The 27,968-nt window shown below is 45.5% G+C and overlaps 1 protein-coding gene across 4 annotated transcripts in view; it reads left to right on the top strand.

Moving 5' to 3' along the window:
* The window catches only part of PIK3R5 (phosphoinositide-3-kinase regulatory subunit 5), a 107,883-nt gene that overhangs the window by 59,851 nt on the left and 20,064 nt on the right, over positions 1 to 27,968 (top strand). For 3 of the 4 annotated variants that reach the window (XM_054458276.2, XM_054458278.2, XM_054458277.2), the window contains exons 2-5: positions 16,179 to 16,294; positions 18,518 to 18,618; positions 21,951 to 22,019; positions 22,771 to 22,909. In XM_054458276.2, the coding sequence (XP_054314251.2) occupies positions 16,192 to 16,294; positions 18,518 to 18,618; positions 21,951 to 22,019; positions 22,771 to 22,909 (412 nt within the window). In that variant the 5' untranslated portion in view covers positions 16,179 to 16,191. Of the gene's footprint in view, positions 1 to 15,004; positions 15,209 to 16,178; positions 16,295 to 18,517; positions 18,619 to 21,950; positions 22,020 to 22,770; positions 22,910 to 27,968 lie in introns of all 4 variants that reach the window. The other variant, XM_063655372.1, reaches the window with a different exon arrangement.

Genomic DNA, 27,968 nt, shown 5'->3' with positions numbered 1-27,968 from the left:
CCAGGCTCCTCACTGGTGTCCACTAACACTGTGGAGTAGGAGGGGGCTCATTACCACTAATGGAGATAAAAGACCTGGCTATCTACTTGGCTTCTTCAGACAGTGTCCATGGCAGGGGATTTGGGGAACCTCATTACAGCCCGGCCAGAGTGGAAGTCTAAGCCGATTAATTGGCTTTTGCTGGTGGAGGTGGCACCACAATTTTCCCTGTGGAGTTTGGCTGGAATAGAGCAGGTATTGTCTAAAAGTGTCTGTCTTGCTAAGTTGCCTCTTTCCTCAGGCTTTGGCTAAAGAGAGCAGGCTTTTGTGAGGGCTTTATTTTAAATCTGCACCCATTTTTTCAGATTGCTGGCTGTTCAGCTCCAAGTCTGGAAGCTATAAGGCAAAAAGAGAAGCCAGGGAACTCACCCACACCATTCCTTGTCCCCAGGGTGCCTAGCCTGTGTGTCTTCTCTCTCTCTTTCAGGGTCTCTTATGTTAGTTTTATATATAATGTTCAGGGCTTGTAGTTGTATTTTAAATGGAATAAGGAAAAGCATATCTACTCCACTTGCCCAACACCATTTTTTAATTCATATATATATAACCTCTGTTATCTATGTGATACAAAAGGCATAAAATATGTATTATGAAAAATGTTTAATAAAAAATAAAAATTATTCCTATTTTTACCTCCCAGATATAATTGCTGTTAGCATTTGGACGTGTAACCATGTTGGGTAGTGACATGGTTTGGCTCTGTGTCCCCACCCAAATCTCATCTCGAATTGTACTCCTATAATTCCCATGTGTTGTGGGAGGGGCCTGGTGGGAGATAATCTGAATCATGGGGGCAGTTTCCCCCATACTGTCCTTGTGGTAGTGAATAAGTCTCACAAGATTTGATGTTTCTATCAGGGGTTTTCTTTTGCATCTTCCTCATTTTTCTCTGGCCGCTGCCATGTAAGATGTGCCTTTTGCCTCCTGCTATGATTCTGACGCCTCCCTAGCCATGTGGAACTGTAAGTCCAATTAAACCTCTTTTTCTTCCCAATCTCAGGTATGTCTTTATCAGCAGCATGAAAATGGACTAATACAGGTAGTTTCTCTTTTGACATCGATATAGACTAGACATTTTTTTTCAAACTGGAAGCAACTTAGGTTCTTTTGGTCACTATGACAGCAAGTGAACTTGTGCTAGGTAAAGAAAAACAAAAAGGAACTTCACAGAAGGATCCTGGGGCATTTCATAAACCCAGCTCTTCTGAGCAAAGCTTCCCAAAGCAGTTGCCTCTCTGTCACTTCTTCTCTCTCCTCAGCCCATTCCATTTGGTCTTTTCTTCCTGCACTTATTCTTTCATGGTCACTCAAACCCTCCATGTCACCAGATCCAGTGGCCACTTCTCTGCCCTCATGCTGTAGACCTTGCAGTGGCATTCCTCACTCCCTCCTTGAAACATGCTTGTTTTGGATCCTGTGACATCATGTTCTCCTCCTGCTCATGAGCTGCATCTTCTCAGTGTCTTTTTTGTGATACTTCCGGTGCCACCTCTTAACACTGGAGGTGTTCTCCTCACTCTTCTTGCTTCACATGGTTCACAGCCTCAGTGACCACAGCACCATGTGAACTCCCAAATAGAGAGCTGTAGCCCAGACCTCTCCATTGGGGTCTGAAGGGGATAGAACTTGGACAAAGTAGGACTATTGTTTTCCTCTCCCAAATTGTCCTCTCCCCAAACTTCTCCATCTCAGTGAATGTGATGCATCAATCTGCATTAAAGGAAAAGACAAAAGGGGATGAAGCATCCAAGGAAAAAGTGCACACCCACTTGGGGACCAAAACGTACTCAGCCACGATGCAAGCTGTACCCACTTATTATAGAGATTTTGGCCTGAGCCTAAGCCTGGATTTTCTTAATCCATTTCCATCTGACTTAGACATAATGTCAATCCCTCATTCTGGCTAGTCAGTGTTGGTTTCAGTTTGGATTGTATGCATGTGTGTTCCTTTTTTCTCTATCTGTCTATCTATCCATCTACTATCTATCTATCTATCCATCTACTATCTATCTATCCATCTACTATCTATCTATCCATCTACTATCTATTTATCTATTTATCCATCTACTATCTATCTATCCATCTACTATCTATCTATCCATCTACTGTCTATCCATCTATTATCTATCTATCTATCTACTATCTATCCATCTACTATCTACCTATCTATCTATCCATCTACTATCTATCCATCTACTATCTATCCATCCATCTAGTATCTATCTATCATCTACTCTCTAACCATCTATCTATCTACCCATCTACTATCTATCTATCTATCCATCTACTATCTATCTATCCATTACTGTCTATCTATCTATCTATCTATCTATCTATCATCTACTATCTATCCATCTATTATCTATCTATCCATCTACTATCTATCCATCTACTATCTATCTATCCATCTACCATCTATCTATCTATCCATCCATCTAGTATCTATCATCTACTATCTAACCATCTATCTATCTACCCATCTACTATCTATCCATCTATCCATCTACTATCTACCTATCCATCTACTGTCTATCTATCTATCCATCTACTATCTATCCACTCTCTATCTATCCATCTATCCATCTACTATCTATCTATCTATTCATCTACTATCTATCCATGTACTATCTATCTATCTGGTATATTTGGTGAGAAGTTGGGAGAGACTGCATCAGTGCCTGATGCCCTAATGTCATAGTAAATTGTCCTTTAGAGTTCTAGAGAGTTCTAGACTGGGCTTAACGGGACTCTTGACATCAGCGTCTGTTTCATAAAAAGCTGTAAAAACCACACCTGGCCAAGTATCAGGAGGAGTGTCTGATTTCAGTTCTGTCCACGAACCTTGATGAGTATTTGTTTTCTTGTTAGAGAGGTTTCGCTCTAAAGCATATTCATGAATGGGATGGAGGAGGAGAAGTTGAGAGATTTTTCTTGCATAATTGAGCAAGAGTTCAAAGAGAGTAAAAAGGAGACTAGAGAAGATGGGTGTGCCCATGTCTGAGAACAATGACCTACTGTCGGATTAATGGAGAGAAGACCGGGTGGTAAATGGTTTATCACTCTGGAAGAGAAGAAAAGCTGTGCAAGGGAAAAGATAATGGATTGGACCAGTCTACTCCAAACTTATTCTGATAGTAAAGCATCTAGAAGTCACAGTGCTCTGGAAGGAGAAAAATCTTCCTTGCCCAAAACTATGAAATATTCATATCTGTCTTACAAACTAGAAATGATTCTATCTGTAGAAAGTGAGCAGCCTGTGTCAGGCTGAAGGTGGCTCATGCCTGTAATCCCAGCACTTTGGGAGGCTGAAGCCAGCAGATTGCTTGAGCTCAGAAGTTCAAGATCAGCCTGGCAACATGGTGAAACCCCACCTCTACAAAAAAAAAAAAAAAAAAAAAAAAAAAAAAAAAATTAGCCAGGCTTTGTGACATGTGCCTGTAATTCCAGCTACTTGAGAGGCTAAGGCAGGAGGATCGCTTCAGCCTAGGAGGTCAAGGCTACAGTGAGGTATGATCACACCACTGCACTCTGGCCTGGGAGGCAGAGCAAGACCCTGTCTTGAAAAGGAAAGGGAAGGGAAGGGGAAAGTGGGGGGGAGGGGAGGGGAGGGGAGGGGATGGGAGGGAAGGGAAGGGAAGGCTGCAATGTCACAACCGCAATCTTTTTCCACATCCAGAAGGCTGCAGTGAGGTATGATCACACCACTGCACTCCGGCCTGGGAGGCAGAGCAAGACCCTGTCTTGAAAAGAGAAGGGAAGGGGAGGGGAGGGGAGGAGAGGGGAGGGGAAGGGAAGGGAAGGGTGCAATGTCACAACCGCAGTCTTTTTCCACATCCAGAAAAACCAGAAAGCTGCCAATATATGTGTAATTGGCCTTTCTTGAGTTTTTACGTTTACATTCATTTGCTGCTTTATTCTCCTGTGCACTTTGGCTAACCATTAAGATGGGCTCTGTATTTAAAGGTGGCAGGATTAAACAGTTTCCAGTGTAAGTGCCCATGGTTTAGCCCAGGCGCCCAAAGAATTCGGTTGCTGCCTGGAGCTTATTCCTTATTTTATTGTTATAGTCTTCCTCTGGTTTCCCAGCTTGGCAGTAATTTCAGTTTGCCCACCCCTGGCTCCAGTATAGCTGCTCTTACTTGCATGGAGAAGCTAAATTGCCTAGAGCATACTTTATTTACCAGCTGAGAGAATGCTCTGTACCGCAGTCTCCTCATCGGTAAAATGGGGGTAAGGAGTGTCTACCTCACATGGATTTAATGACTTAATTCATAGAAACACCTAGAATGGTGCCTGCCACATAGTAAGCTTTCAATTCCTATTAGCTGCTATTATTAAAATTATTATATGAAAAGGCGATATTGTACATCCTATTGTCTTTTTGGTACTCTACCTGGGAAGAGTGGACCAGATAGACCTCAGTTCAAATCCTCTCTGTGCTATCCGTATGTCCTTGAGAAAGTATTTTAGCTAACAGGAGCTGAACTTCCTCATCTCTGCAAGTTCAGAGTGTTCTAGAGTAGCTCAAAATAAATGAGATCATGTGCTTCAAGCCCTAAGCATGGTATCTGGCCCAGGGTCAGTGCTGTGTACACGTTAGCGTCTTTCTCCTTCCCCTCCTTCATCCTCATCCCATATCTTCTTGGTCTTGACCACAACTGTGGTCTTCCCAAGCATTTCTGTGCCCCTTCCTTGGTAAAGAAGGGCTTGAACAAAGTTGGGGGGAAGTGGGCAGTCTTGCCTCTGCTTCTTCAGTGTTTCTTTCTTTTGGTACATCTCTACTTCATCTTCTGCCTTCCCTGGACCTCCATGCCATGTCCACCTACCTTTTCACATTTCCTCCCTCTCCTGGCCCCAGAGTCCTTCTCCTGCCCACTAGCTACCGTCACTGCTGTAATAGACTCATCTGGTGGCTAAATCATCCTCCAAGAATCTTACATCTTGAAAAATAAGCTAGGACAGAGGAAGTGAACAGCACTAACCCAAGGAGAATGAATCACTAACAATGGAAACTCAGCCAATTTTTATGCAAGACGTCTTCCCTGGAAGCCTCAAATTACAACACTGAGATGAAACAGTATGCTCAGCCCTTTAAGTGTCTAGAAACCAGTAGAAATGACTTCCTATGAACACGACATAGGAAAGAACACGGGCTTTGAGAGTCACGCCAACTTTGCACGGACTTCAAGCTTGGGCCATAGGAATTGTGACCATAAGAACTTGAGTGAATAAATGGCTTACCCTCCCTGAGGTGCAGGAAATGTGAATAATTATGATAATGTCACAGGGTGATTATGATTGTCAAACTAAGTAATCAGTGTCTTGGGGATTAACCGAATGTTAATCCCCAAGATAATGGGGATTGATAATTTGATAATCAATTTGATAATCAATTATGATTATCAAACTAAGTGAAAGCGCCCAACATAGTACCTGACACAGATCAGCCACTCAATAATTACCTTCCTCCTTTTCTTCCTTCCTCCCTCCCTCCTTCTCTCTCACCCTCCCACCTTCCCTCCTTCCCTCCTTCCTTCCTATTCTCCAGGCTGAAACTCATGGAGAATGAACAAATCGGGTGGTTTGTTTTTGTTGTTGAGTTATATAGGAGTTCTTTGTATATTCAAGATGGTAGCCCTTAATCAGATATATGATTTGCAAATATTTTCTTCCACTCCGTGGCTTGCCTTTTCACTCTGTTGATTGTATCCTTTAATGCACAGAGTTTTAAATTTTAATATTTAACTATTTTTTCTTTTGTTGCCTGTGCTTTTGGTGTTATATCCAAGAAATCTTTGACAAATCCAATGTGATGAAGCTTCCCCCAATTTTTCTTCTAAGAGTTTTATAATTTTAGCACTTTACATTTAGATCTTTGATCCTTTTGGAATTAATTTTTTATGGTATTGAATCTTCCTAACAACAGAATATGTATTTCCATTTACTTTTGCTTTTTTGTGTCCCTCAAACATTTGCTTTATAAAAATCTTGCATATTTTTAAAGTTTTTAAAAAAATTTGTATTACTTTTGTTGCTGTGAGAAGTGGAATCTTGTTTCCCCAACATAATTTATTTGCATAGTTAGATAATATTGATTTCTATATTAATTTGTGCCTAACCACTTTACCTAACTCTGTTCTTTGGTATGACCATTTTTCAGTTGATTTTCTTGGGTTTCTATGAACATTTCGAGGGTGAAAAATTAAGAATTATGCCAATTCTATAATTGGCAAAGCTATAATTAACGAGCCAGAATGAATGACACATGACATATAAAGTCTCAGAAAGTACCTCACCCACATATCTGTCCTGAAATTACTCGAAATACTCGAGCTGAGCAAGACATGAACCAAAATAAAGAACTTATAAATAGGAATGGTAGGGTACAAATCAAAACAGTGAGTAATAAAATAAATGAAACTTAAAGCCACTGTCCAAAAATACTGCTGTTATCACAGTTATTACATTTAATGTAAATGTCAAAAACATTTAAAGAACTATGAAGAAGTATAAAATATTTAATACAGGCTGGGTGCAGTGGCTCATGCCTGTAATCCCAGCACTTTGGGAGGCTGAGGCGGGTGGATCACCTGAGGTCAGGAGTTTGAGACCAACCTGACCAACATGGTGAAACCCCATCTCTACTAAAAGTACAAAAAGTAGCCAGCCGTGGTGATGCATGCCTGTAATCCCAGCTACTCGGGAGGCTGAGGCAGGAGGATAGCTTGAACCTGGGAGGCAGAGGTTGCAGTGAGCCAAGATTGCACCATTGCACTCCAGCCTGGGTGACTAGAGCGAAACTCCGTCTCAAAAAGAAAAAAAAGAAAAAGAAAAAAGAAAAAATATACTTAATACAAATATGGATCTATATTTTAAAAGAAAACATGTTACATTAAAAGAAGGGCTAAAATTACAGAAGTAATTGTAAAAATTATATAGGAATTTCTGATTCTTGCTAATTAACTTTAAAATCTTGATTAAAGTGAATGATATTGTCAGAAAACCTAAATTTGCAAAGTCGACACATAAAGTTCAATACCTGAACAAACCAATAACTCTGGAAGAAATTTGAAAAGGGATTCCAAAAATAGCCTTGAGAAGAGCAGCTGAAGTCACCCACTGCTGGGCAGCAAGGAGAGTGCGATCCTCATCTAAGCAGGAGGATGCATGATTATCCTTTGTTCCAGGCTCAGATTCTACTTAGATTTACTGCTGTCTAATCTGGGCAAGTCCCTTCACCACTCAGAGCTTTTGTTTTCCTATCTGTAGAGTGGGAATGTTGTACTAAATGGTACCTAAGGTGCCTTCCTAGTCTTAGAGTCAAGTGTGTGTGTGTATGCATGTGTGTGCACATGCCTGTGTGCATGTTTGTGTAAAATAAAAAGCATGACTTTCCAAGCCTAACTGTGCATGAGAATCACACAGGGGGTGTTTTATTTCTTGGCCTAGTCCCGAAGACATCAAGAGTTGGGCAGCTGAGATGTGTGTGTTAAGAAAGCACTCTGGGCCGGGCGCGGTGGCTCACGCCTGTAATCCCAGCACTTTGGGAGGCTGAGGCAGGCGGATCACTTGAGGTCAGGAGTTCGAGATCAGCCTGGCCACCATGATGAAACCCCATCTCTACTAAAAGTAGAATAATTAGCCTGGTACGGTGGTGCATGCCTGTAACCTCAGCTACTCGGGAGGCAAGAGAATTGCTTGAACCTGGGAGGCGGAGGCTGCAGTGAGCCAAGATCACGCCACTACACTCCAGCCTGGGCAAAAGAGCAAGACTCTGTCAAAAAAAAAAAAAAAAAAGAAAGAAAAGAAAAGAAAAAGAAAAAAAGAGAAAGAAAGAGAGGAGAGGAGAGGAGGGAAACTCTGATAGCTAACAGAAAACATATATTGAGCGTTTGTTATGCACCAGGAATGTTTCCACACATTTGCCTATGTTAACTCATTGTGCTTAACCTTGAGCTCTTGCAGATCCCAAGCACACACATGGTGTGCCCTGTCCTTTTAGGTGACACCAACACGGTATGACACAAATGCAAACTGGGCACGGACATCTGGTAACATTTAGTCATGAGGTGGTCATCAAGATGTTCGAGAATATATGAACTATGAACTGTATCTAGACTGACATTAAAGTGAAAACATAACTTGAACATTCTCAAAGACAGCCCTTAAATCCCCCCACAGAGCCCCAGAAATTCTCAGCCCCAGTTTAGGAACTTCAGGTTGGGGGATTTTGAGGCAGCCAGCCCTGCACTGGTCCACTGTGACTACAGAAGAAATAGCAATGTTAAAGAAGTTCATGTAAGGTAGGGAATCATTTGATAACTGCCTGGAAAGATACTGAAAGGGCATAAGGCTATGGAAATATATAAAAGATCTTAGAGCCATGTCTACCATTCACTCAGCTTCCTCTAATTAACAACTTACATAAACATGGTGCAGTTGTCAAAACCAGGAAATGATCACTAACAGAGTACTATTAACTAAACGACAGACCTCATTTGAATCTTAGCGTATTTTCCCCCTAATATTCTCTTTCTGTTCCACAATTCAGTACAGGATCCCACATTGCATTTAGCCTTTGTGTCTCCTTAGTCTCCACCAATCTGTGATAGTCCTCTGTCTTTCCTTATCTTTGATGACCTGAACACTTTGGTGAGGACTCCCCATAGTGAATGTCTATATGGTGAATAATCACCATATAGAATGTCTCCAAACTGGGTTTTGAATGGTGTTTTCTCATGATTGTAGTTATGTGTTTTTGGCAAAAACAAAAACAAAAACAAAGAAGTGACATGTCCTTGCCTTCTCAGTGCATTACAGCAGGGGATACATGATGCTGATATAGCTTATTGCTGGTCATGTTAACCTTGATCATATGGTTAATGTGCTGTCTGCTGGGTTTCTCCAGTGAGAAGTTCTTGTTTTCCCCTTTATAAGTGGTAATTATTTGGGGGAAATACTTTGAGGCTATACAAATGTCCTATTTCTCCAAAGATTTTCACTAACAGATTTTTAGCATTCATCAGTGGATCTACAATTATTACCATGGTGTTTGCCTAGTGACAATTTTCTATTTCTCTCATTCCTCTCACATTATTAATTGGAATTCTTTTGTAAAGACGGCCATCATTTCTCCTCCATTTATGTTTTTATTCAATTATCTATAACATTTAATTATCTATAATTATCTATAGACTCATGGGTATTTATTTTATTCTATGAGTTATAATTCATCACTTTCTTTGTTCATTCAAATTGTCCTAGCTGTGGCCATTGGAAGCTCCTTCAGGTTAGACCCTATGTCCTTTTGACACTCTCCATGGTTTTTCAAATATTGACTTATTTTTTGCCACTACAAGATGTGCTGGGTTTATGTTGTATATTTCCTGTTTCAGTCCTAGGATCAGCCATGTCTCTAAGGAGCTCTGGTTCCTTTTATTGGAGAATGGTATTTAGAAACCCAGACCTGGGCACTAGGTGTGCTTGTTGCTACTGGGATGTCATTGCCTCTGGGCTTTCTCTGTAGACAGAACTAGAAAATGTATGTATGTGTATTAATCCAAGCACATACATCTTTTAAAAATTTTTCTATATGTATCTATGTGTATATACATTAAAAACTATGAGTTCATACTGATTCTTTCAAGTCTGGTCCAACTCCACAAGGTTCATTCCAGCCTTCCCCTTCTTTATTTGTCACTTCTTTCTTTAGCTCTCATTATCTATGGTTTATTCACTTATTTGTCTAATCCTAGTGTACACATAAAGAACTTTCAGGTTTTTCTCTTTTTCTTTTTTTTTTTTTTTGACATGGAGTCTCGCTCTGTCACCTAGGCTGGAGTGCAGTGGCATAATCTCAGCTCACTGCAACCTCCGCCTCATGGGTATAAGCAATTCTTCTGTCTCAGCCACCTGAGTAGCTGGGACTATAGGCGCACACCACCATGCCCAGCTAATTTTTGTATTTTTAGTAGAGAGGGTTTCACCATATTGGTCAGGCCGGTCTTGAACTCCTGACCTCAGGTGATCCACCCGCCTTGGCCTCCCAAAGTGCTGGGATTACAGGTGTGAGCCACCATGCCCAGCCCTGAACTTTTAGAATTTTTAACTCACATTCATATGAGAAACATATTTAATAACTGGAAAACAGTATTTGTCTATAGTGTTTATTTTTGTCTTTGACCAGTATCCAGTCAAAGTACCATTTTACAAAGTTACTGAGGTTAGCGCTTTTATTCCCTATCCCACTCAGTGTGGTTATGTTAGTAATTGATCATACAGTTAGGTTAATTTGTTATTGCTTGTCTCCCATTTTTGGTCCCCTGCCCCCATATCCTGGTTGATTTCGATTATTTATTTAATTTTGGATATGTAAAATATCGCCACGGTTCTAAGCGTTAAAGCTATACACACAGATAATCCTCGGAGAAGTGCTGCTCCTCCCTCATCTCCAGTTTCATTCCTTGATCCTATCTACCCTTTTCTCACCTCCACCTCCCATAGTAACTAACCAGTCTCCTTAATTTCTGGTGTATCCTTCCTGTGTTGGGAAGAATTCTTTTACTTAGGTCACAGTGGAGATTCTGCCTTATGAAGGCATGAGGAAAGGAGTGGGGCAGAGAAGGGAGAGTCAAGGCTCGGAGGGTAGAAAGCAGGAGAGGGAGGAGTCATCCAGGACAGAAGCAGGCTGGGTCAGCCCAGGATTGCATGGGCCTAGAATATTCCAGAACACCAGGAAAGCAGTGTGGAGAGCCAGCCAGAACCTGGAGGCCCCCTCCATATGAGATGCGGGCCCTCTAACTCCTCCCTTCATTACTATTTAGAAACCCCCAAGAGGCTCTCCTCCCTGCCCCATCATGGGCTGCCTCAGGAAGCTGGACCCAGGCAGACCCTACGCCTCCTCTGACCAGCCCTGTACCAGAGGGAAGATGAGCCCTCCACATCATGGCGTCCTGTCAACATGGGAAGAAAAAGTGGAAGCAGGACTGGCTCTCTCTGTGCCCTCTGGGGTCCCACCAACCCACCCCAACTCCAGGCCTTTCTGCCCCATGCAGGGTCCCCAGCAAGGACTATGAGTCCTCTTCGCTGGCTCAGAAGAGGAACTTGGAGATGGGGGAAGGCCCTGTTGTTGGATATTTCAACACCACCTCACCACTGGCAGGGGAATTGCTGGCGGGTGCGGGGGGAGTGGGGGCGGCATTCCCAGCAGCAGCTGGAATTTTACAATGGGAGCTCCTCTCAACAAGATAGGGAGGGGGCTTGGGAGGGTGGTGCCAGGGAAGCCAGGCCCTGCTTGCCCAGCTTTTGAGAAAAGGCATCATGCTGGGAGAGCGGGTGTCACTGTCTTCCCCCCCACCTCTGCCCCAAAGCCGTGAGGTTCTGCTGACAAGTCATAAGAAACAGCTGATGACTGACTCAGACGGAAATGAGCGTGTCAAAGGGCTGGGTGCTGAGCCCGGTGTGCTGGGTTAACCCCCAGGGCAGCTCAGCTGAGGGTCCCCTGGTTGGGCTCCCTCTCCCCGTCTCTCAGGCTCCCAGGCGCTAGTGACTTGGGCAAGTCCTGCCTCTGAGAAGAACTTGGGGCGAGCTCGAAAAAGCCTTGGAATGCCAGGGAGGCTGGCACACCAGAATTTCACCAGTGCCTGAGGGTATCCTGCCCTTACGTGGAGAAGGTTTTGATGTGTCCCTTGAGCAGGGCGGGGTTGGGGGGAAGAGGCACACTGAGGCCAGGAGATGGGAAAGTCACAGGCGGCCCCAGAATGAGAAAGAGAAGCCATGGGCAGTCAGGCATTGGGCGGGGTGTGCTAGCAGCAGCCCCATGGCACTGTGTTCTGCCCCGTTAAGGACAGGAGTGTGCAGAAGTGGTGTTGGCTGAGAACATTCATTTGCATCTTGTGTTTGCATCCATTACAGTGTGGGACACGTAATGAGTGAGCAGGATGACTCACTCCTGCTTCATGGCATAAGCAGCTTGGCCATCGCAGCAGGGGCTGGGCAGAGGGGTCTTAAAACCCAGATCACACGGTTCAGGACATGCTCCAGGCTAGAGACGCCTGGGTTCCGTAAGCCACCCCAGTCATCACCGGTGGACTCCGAGAGAGTGTTGCTCGGTATCCCCTCTGGCACACACTCCTGTGAGCCTTGGCCCTTTCTCTGGAGGATGCAGGGCTGTGTGGGGCAGCTGGTGTAGATAGATGTGATGGGGCTCCCCAGCAACTGAGAGTCTAGATTTTTTTTTTTTTTTTTTTGAGACAGAGTCTTGCTCTGTCACCCAGGCTGGCATGATCTTGGCTCACCACAACCTCCACCTCCCGGGTTCAAGCCATTCTCATGTCTCAGCCTCCCGAGTAGCTGTGATTACAGGTGTGCACCACCACACCCAGCTAATTTTTTGTATTTTTAGTAGAGACAGGGTTTCCTCATGTTGGCCAGGCTGGTCTCGAACTCCTGACCTCAGGTGATCCACCCGCCTCAGCCTCCCAAAGTGCTGGGATTACAGACATGCCCAGCCTACCTCTTAAAGCAAAATCAAGTCTTCACTTGTTGAAGTAGAAACATGAATTGGTTTTAATTTTCTTCCAGTAACTGCCTCCGACTGTGCTGAGGGGCAATGTATTCTAGTGGTTGAAACCCCAGACTCCCTGGGTTTATACCCTGGCTTTGCCATCTCCTAGCTGTGTGACTTTAGGCAAGCTGTTTAACCTCTCTGTGCCACCAATTTCCCATCTTTAACCTGCCCCATCCAGTTTCCTGCAAAATTGGTCCAGCCTTCAGCCTCCTTCTGATAGGTTTCCCTCATGCTGCTGGTGGCCCTCTAGAAAAGTAACAACAAACTGGCTCAAGCCCCACTTTTGTTCCACCCTTCACCCCAATCTGGAGCTGTTGACTTGTCCAACAGTGGGTCTGCAAGATGCCCCCTCTGCCCCTTGTCTCCGCCCTGCCATGGCTCACAGGCAGCACAGGAGCAGGCGAGCGAGTTTGCTGGCTGAGTAGATAGTGACCCGAGGAACAAAGGGCAGCACCCTCAGCTTTGGGCATTCCAGTCTGTGTCAGGACTTCTTTGAAAGCCTTCTGCCCTCGGCTTTGCGGAGAGAAGGAAGGACCTTCCAGAATGGTTGACAACCCTTTTTCTCTTCCCAACCTTATAATGACAGGGATTGGCGGGTCGCTGTGCTGGTTCTGGACTGACACCTCCCAGCAAGCCCACCGGGGTGGTTGCGCCCACGTCCTTGACAATACTCCGTGGCTCTTAGAACTTTAGAATGCAGAGCATTTAGCACCTTTTTTCCCTAGAATTGGGTCTCAGTCACAGTTTGAAAATAAAAAGTCCTCCCTGATGCCCTTGTCTGTTTATGCCAGTGTCAACTGTCTCCCAGCTGCCTTGGAACAAGCCCCTTATCCTCACTAGGCCTCAGCCTCCCCTTCTGTAAAATGAGGGACTTGCTGGGGAGGCCTCTGAGCTCCCTCCAAGAACCTGCCCTGGGGGTAACCTGGGAGAAATCAGCCTGTGAGGACAAAGGGTCATTGATGACATCTGGGCCAGCCGTTTGTGCCCCAGGCTCATCCATGTGAAGGTGCCTGGTGTTCTACCTCCTCCAGCAGGTGCCGTTAGCCCTGAGCTGGAATAGGACCCACCTCCAGAGGGTCTTGTGGTCGGGCTGCCACGGGAGGCAGAAAGATAAGGCCTCATCACAGGTGTCAGTCCCCACAGATGCTCATCCATGCCAGGTACTGGCACAATCCCAGGTCAGGGAGGGGTCTGCCCAGTCTGGCTCAGGGTTGGTGGACTCACTGCCTGAGCTACCTGTGGAGGTATTAAACAGAAGGTCCAAAGGCAACAGTAAAAGTCACATGGAAGGGCCTCAGGATGTCTTTGGGCATCCAGGTGCTGCTAATGGGCACACCCAAGGTCTTGAGTCACCAATGAAAGGTTTTCTTCTTTTTTTTTCTTTTTGAGATGGAATCTCGCTCTGTCACCCAGGCTGGAGTGCAGCGGTGTGATCTCGACTTACTGCAACCTCCGCCTCCCGGGTTCAAGCAATTCTCCTGCCTCAGCCTCCTGGGTAACTGGGATTACAGGCGCCTGCCACCACGCCTGGCTAATTTTTAAAAATATTTTTTAGTAGAGATGGGGTTTCAACATGTTGGCCAGGCTGATTTCGAAATCCTGACCTCAAGTGATCCGCCCACCTTGGCCTCCCAAAGTGCTGGGATTACAGGCATGAGCCACCGCACCCAGCCACCCGTGAAAGGTTTTCTGAACTCAGCTCTTCACCTCCACAGCCAGAAGGCATGGGACCTAATGGGTTAGTCTGTGTCCTGGGCCAGCCCATCACCCTGGCCTGTACTCCTGGGTCCAGGTCCTCAGGAAGCTAATTCCTGCACCCAGACCGTGGCATGGGCTGGCTCCCCTTTCTCCAATACTCTTCCCCCTCACTTGTCCTGGCTTCCTCATCCAGCCTAAATGTCCCTTCTTCAGAGAGGCCTCCCTGACCTCCCAACACTCTGGAGGGGGGCCCCCACTTGTCCCACTCCCCGCACCATCCTTTACAGCATGTTTCACTTCCTGGAATCACGTCTTTCTTTGTTCCATTGCTCAGTGTCTGTGTCTCCCACCAAGGAGCACAGCTGCCTGGTTCACTGCTGTCTCCTCTAGTCTCCGCTAGCGCCTGGCACATAGCAGACAGTCAGTGAACCCGTACCCACTGCTGCACTGTCCGGCTTTGGAATGCATAGCCTACCACAGACACTGTGAAAGGATGCTGGAGAGCTCACAAAGGGCTTAGTTTTCACTCGGCGAGCGGTGCCTCCCAGGCTGGGGAGGCAGGAGGATTTGCCTGTGTGGGGCCTCCGTAAGTTGAATACTCTAGCCGCGCAGCTGAACCCAGGTTAGGATTTTATCTCTCTTTGTATGTCATTTGCATGGCTCAGCTCTGAGCTCTGTGCTTCCTCTTCTGGCTTCCAGAGCTGAACTGCAGCTTTCTCGGCATCCCTCTATGGCCTGGCCTGACTGACCAGTGAAGGGGTCTGCCCAGAAGGGGTGAGTGCGGTGACATCCCCTGAGGCCAGGGGCGATGATGGCAATGACTGTAGCAGGACAGCTCTCGCGTGTTGGAAGCTTACTCAGCGCATCTGCTACAGCATTTTATCTTCCCAAGAGCCCCATGAGGTTAGCACTATTGTCATCCCATTTTACAGATAAGTCAATGGAAGTTTGGAAAAGTTAAAGTATTTGCCCAAAGTCACATGGCTAGCAAATATCAGAGTCCAGGTTTGAGTGTGAGTCTGTCGGATGCTGGAGCCAGGCTTAATCACTGGCCAAACCACCTTCTGTGGCTTCCCCAGAGACCCGGGAGCCCTCATACATAACTAAGAAGCTGGGCTGGCCCTGCTGGGGGCTCTCAGTTCCCCATATGGGGCTAAAACCCTCCTGAAATTCCCACTTCAGTGGCCTTCCAGCTCAGCTAAGCACCCCTTGGATTCTCCTCAGTAGGTTGAGGAAGGAGGGCAGAGAAGGTCTTTGAATGGCAGGTAACATTGCCAAGCCCCAGGGGAAGGAAAGAAAAATGGCAAAAGTGGAGGTTAGGGCAGAAAGGAAACAGATGCCTGGGACCTGGGCACCCAATCAGAAGGAGCTCCCTCCAAGCATATTGAGGGAGTTGCTGTGGTCCTCTCATCAGGAACACGCTCCCTGCCCCATCCCTGGAGGTTTGGAAAACACAGCCCTGGAAATTCAGAAAAAGTCCTCCGAGTGATTCTGATTTTCCCCTCAGGGTCTTCCTGCCCAGCGCACTGGGGTCTGACCACTCCCTGGGTACTTGGCGACACTGCCTACCGCCCAGTGGGAAAGGCAGGTTCCTTTCCACCTCTCTGCTCCCATCCCTGACCCCTTACTTCCCACACCTCTGTCCTGTTCTGCTGCAGGGGTGCTCTGTCCTGCCACTCAGATGTGGCCCTCCAGATGCCATTCCTACCCTGGAGGCAGCTGTAAGGCCCCTGGTGCTGTTTCCACGGCACCTGAACTATATAGCTGGGCTGGGCTGATCGTGCTGCACTGTGAGCACCCGTTGTTTTTACTGGACCAGGTGCTCTCTGGGAAAGGAGCTCGACAAGCTGACCGGTGTCTGTCCCCCATGCAGGCGATGACCCAGGATGCAGCCAGGGGGCACGACATGCACGGAGGACCGCATCCAGCATGCCCTGGAACGCTGCCTGCACGGACTCAGCCTCAGCCGCCGCTCCACCTCCTGGTCAGGTAGGTCTGAGGGAGCCGGGGAGGAGTTTGAGGGCTCAAGGAAGCCTCAGGGGCCACGGTGAGCACTGGGCCAGGCATGGAAGCTGGCAAATTCTAGGTCAAACCCTGTCTGTGTGACTTGGGCAAGCCCCAGGCTTCTCCTGGGCAGGTGCCCGGCACAGCACTTGATATGCTTAGACCTCAGTATCTGGCGCTTTCTCCCTTCTCCCACGGCATCTTCCTCATCCTACTCAGGGCTGGCTGCCTTTTGCTTCTGGAAGAATCCGTCGAATCTGCTTAGAAAACCACAACTGCTGATTCTGAAAAAGCAGCTGGGAATTCACAGGCACCTCTCCCCAGAATTCTCCTGTGTGTTTGTTTCTAGTTCCCTCATAGTCCCATCCTCCTCTTCCCTATAGAATAAGGGAAAACTCAGCAGAGCGCAGAGAGCAGGAGGTCTCTATGTTTCCCACCTCCCAGGACTAAAAAATAGGGTGTCCGCAGTCCCGGGCAGTTGCGTCTCTGAAGGCTGGCACCTGGCTGTAATAATTCCTTATGCTTGTAGAGCTTTCTCATGCCCCATATCTCACTGGCCTCCCTAACTTCTCTGTGAGTAGCCACCCAGTGCTCCTTGAACATACCTGGTCCCTCCCTACCTCAGCAGCTTTGCACCTGCTGCCTGGAACTCTTCCCTGGGAACTACACATAGCTGGCTCCTTCTCATCCAGGTCTCAGCTCAAATGTTGCTTCCTCCGAGAGGCTGTCCTTGGCCTTTGGAATAAGACAGATCTGGATTAAAGCTATCTCCCATTGGCTTTACTACCCTGCGCAGGCCACTTATCCTCCCAGGACCCTGGCCCTACTTGCCTTGTCTGCAAAATGGGAATAATAACAATGGAACCACTTTTCTGAAGGGACAGTGGGAGCCTCAACGAAGATAATGTATTCAGAGGCCTAGCACTGTACTGGCACATAGTAGGTGGTCAATAAATGGTTGTTTTCTTGCATGCTTGCTACCCAGGTTTTGATGGAGGCTAAGCTCATAGGGCTGGGGAGAGGGATATCGTTAAGCAAAAGAATATAAAAATATCTGACCTTCGCAAATTTTCTGACAACTTGTGACCACATGGACACATTGTTAGAAGCCTCCAGAACTTTGGAAGGAGCCTGTACATGTGAGAGGTCCTGGAGCTTGAGCTCCACGAAGTTCAAGTTCAATCCATGTCCACTCCGGCGGCTCTCACTCCCCACTCCACACACACGTACACACAGCCCTCCCTGCTCCTCCACCCCAGGCCGTCCCTTTAATTTTTAGGGGTTTACCCTTGCTGACTGCAGAGAAACAGAGACTGACAAAATAAGACAGTCTGGGGAAGTTACAGAGTGACAAAGTGCTCATGGCAGCTTTTAAAATAGAACTCATTTAGCTTCCCCTTCCTGGGCTCCATTGCCATTCCTGGGAAGCTCCACGGCTGCTGTAGACTCAGTCTTGCGTCTTGGGATGGAACTCACCGTGGCTTCTCTCTGTATTCTTCCAGCAATTTCTGCCTCTGTTCTAACCTCCCTGCAACTCATAGGTACCAGAACCCACTGTAGGAAACCAGGGCAGGAGAGGTTGTGGGAGAACTGGTGCTTCCACAGGAAGTGGAGTCGTGGTGAGCTTATTGTCCTCTAAAGGGGTTCCCAGCCCGCATCTCCAATCCTTGTGTCTGTTGCATATGCAGGAACAGGGAATTTGTCATTATGTCTTGATGGGGCATGGTAGGGTTGAGTGTTGATCCAGCATCTTCTCCTAGATTCACTTACTTTAGAAAGGAGTGTTCCAGGCCGGGTGCAGTGGCTCACACCTATAATCCCAGCACTTTGGGAGTCCGAGGTGGGCGGATTACAAAGTCAGGAGATCGAGACCATCTTGGCCAACATGGTGAAACCCTATCTCTACTAAAATACAAAAATTAGCCGGGTGCGGTGGCACGTGCCTGTAATCCCAGCTACTTGGGAGGCTGAGGCAGGGGAATAGCTTGAACCTGGGAGGCAGAGGTTGCAGTGAGCTGAGATCGCGCCACTGCACTCCAGCCTGGCGACAGAGCAAGACTCTGTCTCAAAAAAAAAAAAAAAAAAACAGTGTTCCAGTGCAATACCACAGAAGAATGTTCCAGCATAAATGCCCCTTCTTTACAGCCCCTGCCTGAGTGTGGCCGGAAGACACCAGAACTGACCCCTTGCCTCTCTCTCCTTTTCCAGCTGGGCTGTGTCTGAACTGCTGGAGCCTGCAGGAGCTGGTCAGCAGGGACCCGGGCCACTTCCTTATCCTCCTTGAGCAGATCCTGCAGAAGACCCGAGAGGTGAGGGCGAGTCAGGAATTGAAGGGCAGAGCTGGGGTTGGCCTCGTAGAGTGGAGAAATAGGTCCCAGAGAACATCATTCCTGGGTGCCTGGACTTCCAGAGGGGCTTGGCAAAGGCCCTGGGAACCTGTGAGTTTTGTGTTTCGGTAGTGCTTGCATATGAGAGATTTCTAAGAAGGGGTGCATTCAGTAAGAACACGTCATATGCGAGCTAGGGTCCTGAGTTCAGCTACAGACATGGCTTGTAAGTCCAGGTATAGACTAGGAAGGGAGAAGACAGTTTACCCAATTCCTTTCCTCAAAAAGGTCCATAAAAACAAAGACACGAAAGAGAAAACTGATCGGAAAGGTAAACTGAGGCCTCCTCTCATAGTTCAGTCAATGGCTTTCATGACAAAGAAGAGGAATGTGTTTAGTGCTGAGCTGGGCTTGGGTTCCAGAATAGCTGTGAGTCCCAAAAGAGGATTTGGGCTCTTTCATAAAGAATTCTCTTTTATGGTGTGTGTGTGTGTGTGTGTGTGTGTGTGTGTGTGTGTGTGTGTGTGTTTTAATTATTTTAAATACATGTGATTTGGAAAACATGTCACTTTCACTCTCGGCTACCTATCTCTGTAAGAAGATGCCCAAGGTTACAGTTCTGACCGCTCTATTTACCTGGTAGTTTTTTCCCTCATCATAAACCAACCAGCTCAGAAGAGCTGAACCACCTCTGGAGTGCATAATATATAAACCCAAATGGAAAGTCTGGATCACCGTGTAGCAATAGAGGAGGGTCTCATAGAAAGGTCTGATCTGCAAGGCTTGGTAGACACATTGTCTATTAAGGGTAAAGAGAAGGAGGATTCTAAATTTGAGCCTACTGAGCTCATCTAGCACAGAAGACATGATGAGGCTTTCTCTGTATATCCAACCCCCACGAGTTCCAAAATGGACCGAGAAACCTTCTGACCAATGAATTCTAAATCATGTGGTGTGCACGTGTGCATGTGGTATGGTAGGTTGTATCAGAGAGGCAGTTCACAAAAGGATAAATAGAAGTTGTAAACAAATATGAAAAAGTGATAATAAAATAAATGCAAATTAAAACCATAATGAGAGAAACTTTGTCTAACAAATTAGCTAAAAAACAAAAGGTAAGGCCAGGTACAGTGGCTTGTGCCTGTAATCCAAGCACTTTGAGAGACTCAGGTGGGAGAAATGCTTGAGCCCAGGAGTTCAAGACCAGCCTGGGCAACATAGCAAGACCTCGTCTCTACAAAAAATACAAAAAGTAGCCGGTTGTGGTGGTGCACACCTGTACTCTCAGCTACTTGGGAGGCTGAGGCAGGATTGCTTGAGCCCAGGAGGTCAAGGCTGCAGTAAGCCAAGATCGTGCCACTGCACTCCAGCCTACGTGACAGAGCAAGACCCTGTTTCTCTCTCTCTCTCTTTTTTATTTTTTGTTAAAAAAAGATAAAAACCAATGCAGGAAGAGCATGGTGAAATGGTACTTTTATATATATAGATAGTATAAATGGCAAAATCCTTTTGGAAAGCAATATGACAATATGTCTCAAAGGTTGTGAAAGTCTATAAACATGTTGATATCTTTGATCTGTTGACTCCACTTCTTGAACTCTTTTCTAGATAAATAATCCAAATTATAGAAAAAGGAATGTGCTGCATAATAGTGTTCATTGCAAAATATGTAAAATACCAAGAAAATAATCTTGAATGTCCACAATGAAACTAATAAGATGCCAGGCATGGTGGCTCACGCCTGTAATCCCAGCACTTTGGGAAGCCAAGGCGGGCGGATCACGAGGCCTGGAGATCGAGACCATCCTGGCCAACATGGTGAAACCCCATCTCTACTAAAAAAATATACAAAAATTAGCTGGGCGTGGTGGTGGGGTCCTGTAATCTCAGCTACTTGGGAGGCTGAGGCACGAGAATTGGTTGAATCCAGGAGGCTGAGGTTGCAGTGAGCCGATATTGCACCACTGTACTCCAGCCTGGTGACAGAGCGAGACTCCATCTCAAAAAAAAAAGAAACTAATAAGTTATGGAGGTCTACCAGAAGGAGTATAATGCAGCTAAAAATGATAGATATTATCCAAGGGCATAAACAAAATTTAACATATGATACAATTGCAGCAGTAAGATTTATTAAATGGTTTAGGGAAAATTGACTAAACATTTGGAAAAAGATAGAGTGAGATCCCCAACTGACACCATATAGCAGGTGAAATTCTAGTTGCATTAAATATTTCTCCTTTTTTTTTCTGAGACAGAGGCTCAGCCTCCCGAGTAGTTGGGATTACAGGTGTGCGCCACCATGCCTGGCTAATTTTTGTATTTTTAGTACAGATGGGGTTTTGCCATGTTGGTCAGGCTGGTCTCGAACTCCTGGCCTCAAGTGATCCGCCTGCCTCGGCCTCCCAAAGTGTTGAGATTACAGGCATGAGCCACTGCACCCAGACTAAATATTTCAATTTCAGAAAACGAAGCTTCAAAGAAAATTAGAAAGTATATATGAATATTTACATGATCCTTGCATGCAAAAGAGAAAATCCATGAAGGAAAAATCAACACCTATAATTTCTGTATATGAAAAATATTTATAAAATTAAAAGGCAAACAACCAACTGGAAAAAATATTTATAACACAAATAACAGGTAAATGTATAACCAGAAGGGAAAAAAGTTGGTCTTAGAGACCATATAGTAAAACAGAAATTTACTTATAATACTATATGTAAAATACATTAGGAGTAAAAATGTACACACAGCTTGTAGCTTCGCAGACACAGGAACAGAAAACCAAACACCGCATGTCCTCACTCATAAGTGGGATTTGAACAATGAGAACACATGGACACAGGGAGGGGACATCACACACCGGGGCCTGTCAGGGATGGGGGACAAGGGGAGGGAGAGCATTAGGACAAATACCTAATGCATGTGGGGCTTAAAACCTAGATGACGGGTTGATAGGTGCAGCAAACCACCATGGCACATGTATACCTATGTAACAAACCTGCACGTTCTGCACATGTATCCCAGAACTTAAAATAAAATTTAAAAAAAAAAGAAAAAATACATAGGGCAAAAAAGGCATCAGGAGAGGGACATTGAAACAGCTGTGGTTGGGTTTGGGAGGGGAAATTGTGAGTGTTTTCGTTTACATCCATTTTCCAAATGTTTGTCATGTGATTGCACTACTTTTCACTTAAAAAAAAAAAAAAAGAAAAAGAAAGAAAGGCTAGAATAAGGAAGAACCACTGTATTCTGCCTCACGGAGCCCTGGACCCTGTGAATGAGTCTCATTCCCCTTCTCCTCCTCTCCACAGGTCCAGGAGAAGGGCACCTACGACCTGCTCACTCCGCTGGCCCTGCTCTTCTATTCCACTGTTCTTTGTGTAAGTCCGGGTGGGCCAGGATACGGGAGGTGAGGGAGGAGGGGGAGGAGCGACCTCTATCTGGGGCAGAGCCCTCACACCTCTGGAGATAAGCAGAGAGAGAAACTGTCAAGCAGCGGCATGTGAAATGGGTTTCAACCCTTAGATGGCTTCAGAGCAGCCACCATGAGAGGCTTCCAGTGACTCCATGTGGTCGCCATGGTGCCTGGCATCTCTGGGCTCCCATGGAGGAACTGCTGTCACTGTCTGTTCACAGGCCACAAGAGATATTCTATGTCCACCTCATTTTTCACCCCAGTGGTCGGTTTCACCCAATGTGATCACCCCCTGTGTTCACCAGACAGGGGGCATCAAATGTGTACACTGACTGAATCCACCCTCAAAAAATAAACATTTACCTGTAATGAGGCTATTTAAGTAAAGGTGGTTTAGGCATTGAAGACCATTATCCATAACAAGTGTCAGCAATGGCACCATTTACCGGTAAGGGGACAGCCTTTCAGAGAGGCTCACTCAAGCATTGGGTAAAGCAAGTCCCTCCCAGTAGAGACACCCCGGGTGCCATCTTGCCCATCTGTAACCCACTCCCTGTGGGTAACTTCCAGTTCCACCTGACGTTGTCCTGGGACACGCTGCTGCCAGGAAATGTATGTCTTTTGTGGAATATTCTAGAAAGGGAGCAGAAGCTGTTTGGGACTATCTGAGCCTTTTCTCACCGGATCTCTTTGCTTGTTGCCTGCCTCCATCCTAGACACCACACTTCCCACCAGACTCGGATCTCCTTCTGAAGGCAGCCAGCACCTACCACCGGTTCCTGACCTGGCCTGTTCCTTACTGCAGCATCTGCCAGGAGCTGCTCACCTTCATTGATGCTGAACTCAAGGCCCCAGGTAAGCACTGAGGCAGCTGGCACAGGGGACAGGGCTCAGAAGGTCAGAATGCTTCCAACTCCTCTGAAACTGTTCTTTGTGACCCTCCGTACCTTGCATCCTTTGATTCATATCTGCCGACGCCTTGGTTCACAAACATGGAGTCTCCTCTTCACAGCACCATCAAGCGTCTGATAGTTGAATCCACACAAGATGAAAGTAAACATGGGAGGTAACTTGAGGAGGGATTGTTAGGGGAAGCAGGAGCAGGCACTCAGGACAAGGAGACCCCACCTTGGCCTGTGCCTCTGATCTGGTTAGTCAAGGGATCTCCAAGGCCGCCCAGGTCAGACAGAGAAGCCCCCAGGATGCTGACAAGAGGGCTTTGCATGTTCTCTGTGCCCCAGGAACAAGTAGGTAATTGCATGTATGGGGCGACGCAGTTTGGGTCTCTTCTGAAGAAGAGAAATTTTAATTGGCTGGAGCTCAAACAATTGGTTTTCTGTCAAGACTGAGAGAATCCCCTGAACAAAGAATTGTCAGAACTAGAAAACAGGTAGCTAAGAGCTTTTTTTATAAACCAGTATTAACCAGTGAGAAAACGTAATTTTAAAAAATTTACAATAGCGATTAAAAATAAAAAATAAAAGAAATTTTGATAACCTATATAGAGAAAACAAACTTTGCTGAAGAATGAATAATTGAAGAATCGTATTGCTGGGTTGACTGAACATTGTAACGAGACCAGGTGTTAGGAAAATAAATGTAACCATAATCAAAATACCAAGATATTTTTAAAATTTATAAAATATATGTAAATAAAAAATAAACATAATATATAAATATTTTACAAATAAATTTATATATAAAGAAAATAAAATCTATTTGCAAGATTTATTTATGCACTTAGTATATATTCATTCATGTATTTTTAAAGGAGAGTAAGAAGGAAATATTTCCATTTTTTGAAGGTACTATAGGGCTATAGTTATTAAAATAGCACACTATGGGTATAAAAATAGGTAGATATTGGAAGAAAATGTAATATCTAGAAACAGATTAAGTATACAAAGTTATGTGACAAAGTGGCATCCTCAAATTACTGATGAAAAAAATCAGTCATTTCATAAATGATATCAGGATAATTAGTAGACTATTAAAAAAAAACTGAGTTAGAAGACTATCTAAAAAGGCCAGGTGCAGTGGCTCATGCCTGTAATCCCAGCACTTTGGGAGGTGGAGGCGGGCAGATCACCTGAGGTCAGGAGTTCCAGACCAGCCTGGCCAACATGGTGAAACCCCATCTCTACTAAAAACAGAAAATTAGCTGAGCGTGGTGGCATGAGCCTGTAATCCCAGCTACTCAGGAGGCTGAGGCAGGAGAATCATTTGAACCCAGGAGGTTCAAAGTGCCTCCGAGATCATGCCATTGCACTCCAGCCTGGGCAACAAGAGCGAAACTCTATCTCAAAAAAAAAAAAAAAAAAAAGAATTCTATCTAAAAAATAAAATTAAGAGTTCTAACGCAAACATAAAAATAACTTTTAGATACATTAAAGGTTTAGGTGTAGAAGACAAGACCACAAAAACTACAGAAGAAAAATAGGTTGTATTAGCCTGGAGTGGAGAAGAGCTGCCAAACATATTCCCCAGGGCAAAAATTATAAAGGAAAAGACTAACACATATGAAAGCATAAACTTTAAAGCTTTTCATATGGCAAGCCCACTTTGAGTGAAAGGTAAATGACAAACTGAGAAAAATATTTGCAATAAAAATTAATATATCAGGCCAAGTGCTGTGGTTCAGACCTGTAATCCCAGCACTTTGGGAGGCTGAGGTGGGCGGATCATGAGGTCCAGAGATCGAGACCACCCTGGCCAACATGGTGAAACCCCATCTCTACTAACAATACAAAAATTATTTGGGCGTGGTGGCGTACACCTGTAGTCCCAGCTACTCGGGAGGCTGAGGCAGAGAATCGCTTGAACCTGGGAGGCAGAGGTTGCAGTGAGTTGAGATCGTGCCATTGCACTCCAGCCTGGCAACAAAGCGAGACTCCATCTAAAAAAAAAAAAATTAATATATCAAACCCATGAAGAGGTTTTTTTTTTTTTTAGTCCATTAAGAAATAGGCAAGTACACTTATGGAAATATGAATAAATATGATTCAAGTACATCAAAAAGAACCCCCCAAAATATTCACCCTCACTACTCATAAAGAAAATGCAAAACTAAAGAGCAAGACTCTTTTTTCCCCCCTATCAAATTGTCAAAGATAAAAAAGAAAGAACAAAAATGCCAGCGCCAGTGAGGAATGGGGGGCTGTGTTTGCTAAAGCATCAGAAAGCATACCCTTTCACCCAGCAATTCAGTTCCTGAATTTTATCCTGATGAATCCCTATGGATGTACAAAGCTTTAGCTACAAAGATGTTCATCAATGCATCCTTGCTAATAATCAACCAACGCCAAAAACCCTAAATATTGAACATGGTTGAGTACACTGCGGCAAAGTCATTTGGTGGAATGATATTCAATTATTAAAAATGATATTGCAGAAATAGTTACTGAGCTCAAAAGATGCTGAGTAACTAGTTGAGCAAAAAAGCAGTCCCCCCAATACTAAGTATGTTATAATCCCATTTTTGTTTTCTCTCTTTCTAACATATACATGCACCAGGCCCTGTTTAGTACTGGCAGCTTTTAATTCTCACCTTACACATAAAACACACACAGAACAGAAGTACCAAATCTTATTCCTCAACAATTTATGGACCCTAGAAAGCTGAAGACTGGCTTGTAAATTTCTTTGGAAGCATTCATAACTTTCCTACCCAACCAGTTACCGGATCTGTCTGCTCCCCACCCAGTCAGCTGACCTGTCTGTGCCTCGCCCAATCAGCTGATCTGCCTGCCCCCAATCAGTCAGCTGTCTGTTATTACAAAGAGCAAAGCAGGTACAGCTAGGGATGGCCAACCCCCAAGTCTACCTATAACAAGGTCCTCACCTCGTGGTAGAGACTTGGGTGGAGATTTAGGACATCAGGAAGACCCTTAGGAGGCGCTGGACTCTGAAAGGTAAAAGCTGGGTCTGCTAACCCAGCTTCCCAAGGAAAGGAACAAACCAGTTAAAGTAACAAACCCTAAAGGAACACGCCAGTTTAAGGTCAAACTCCTTCATTCCCTCCCTCACTCCCTCCCACTGTCCCCCCAAACAAACAGATCAGAATGCCTTCTGAGCTTCTGGCTGGTGACTGAAGTTCCTTTGCTAGGAGGCAATGCCTTTCTTCCTTTCGACAACGCTCAGAGAAAGAATTTAAAATGCAAATGTCTTGGCAGGGCCTTGGGTTTCCACCAAAGACCGAAATGATTCTTTTTTATTTTGAAAAGGATAAGGGAGTTGTGGGGTTGGGGGAGGGGATTACCTGTGGGGAGACCACTTCCCAATTTCAAGTAGAACCAGCTGTCCCTCCTCGGCTCAATGCACGCTATGCCTTGAGATATTTTTGCAGGTGGCTGGGTAGAAACTCCGTTCTGGGTAGCACAGAAAGCAGATGTGCCACGGAGGGGCTGGCGGTGGTGAGGCCCAGGCCCTGGAATGATGACATGTGAAGCCTGCAGCACAAGGGCCAGGCAGGGCAGCAACTGGAGCCGGAAGTAGAATAAGGGTCCTTTGGCCTCAGAGCAGGGGGGACCCTTGGAACCATCACTCACTGCGACGGCCTTTTCCTCCACATCCTTCCCGGGACCATGTGAAGCTTCAGATATCCTGGTGACCAAGGAGAAGTCAGATGCCCCAAGAGGGCAGCTCAAGCCAAGTACCCATGGTAGGAACCTCTCCTCTTCCAGGGAAAGCAGAACCAAAATAGGAAACCATTAACTCTCCCTCGTTTCAGGGAATCATTTTCAAACAGTTCCAAAACCTCACACATATGTAAATATACAGTGAGCCTGTGCCCGCTCATTAATGAGGAAACCAGCACGATGATAGAGCTGACTTAGAGGAAGATCCAAGAAACTGAGATGAGCTCCTCATGGAAGCTAGAGTAAGACTCAAAGTTAGATACCAAATAGTTAATATCACAGAGGGGAATAAAACCATAACCTTTGAGGTTATCTTTTCTACTGAACAAAAATCTCTTGCAACTTATCTCACATCCACCAGTTAACCTTCAATTTTAAAGAACCTAAGCCCTTATCAATGACAAATAAACAAAATTACCTTCTATATGTCCCTTAAATGAGCTTGTTGAAAAATACTTTCGTATGATTTTCTTTTTTTTGAGATGGAATCTCGCTCTGTCACCCAGGCTGGAGTGCAGTGGTGTGACCTTGGCTCACTGCAACCTCTGCCTCCTGGGTTCAAGCGATTCTTCTGCCTCAGCCTTCCAAGTAGCTGGGACTACAGGCACACGCCACTATGCCAAGCTAATTTTTGTATTTTTAGTAGAGATGGGGTTTCACCATATTGGCCAGGCTGGTCTCGAATCCCTAACCTCGTGAGCCACCCACCTCAGCCTCCCAAAGTGCTGGGATTACAGGCGTGAGCCACTGCGCCTGGCCTTTCCTATGATTTTTAACAGGCCTGCTGCCCAATTCCTGAGTCCCTCCCACCCCCAGTTAAGTGGAGAGAGGGCTAGGATGGAGGCCAGGGAACTTGAACGCTTGAAGGAGAGGCTGAATAACTTAGTGGCTTCTAGTCCTTGGGACCAGACCATTGTACTTGCAAATCCTGGGTCTGCTACTCACTAGCCGTGGGCCTTCAGCAAGACATTTAGCTTGTGAGCTTCAGTTTCCTTATCTGTAAAATGGGTGTATAGCAATGCCTCCCTGTCAATGCAGTTAGTGAGGATTAATGTTGGGCTAATTGATTTCACAGTGCTGGGGGCAGTAAGGGTTGCAGTGGTGTTAGCTTAGAAGGTAGGTCCTGGTAGAGTCACAGGGAGAAATGAGAAGGGACGCGGGGAGGTGGGCCCTCCACCCGTGAAGTCTTAGGGACCCAGTTGCCATGGAAATGAATGAAACAGTTTATCCTGCTTTGATGTGGCTGGGTGGCAGAGGAAGTGGGCCTTTTATCAAGG

This window comes from Pongo pygmaeus, chromosome 19 (assembly GCF_028885625.2).
Source record: "Pongo pygmaeus isolate AG05252 chromosome 19, NHGRI_mPonPyg2-v2.0_pri, whole genome shotgun sequence".
Classification (NCBI taxonomy): Eukaryota; Metazoa; Chordata; class Mammalia; order Primates; family Hominidae; genus Pongo; species Pongo pygmaeus.
Note: the sequence above shows the minus strand (reverse complement) of the source record. Positions and strands in the feature narration are given on the sequence as shown.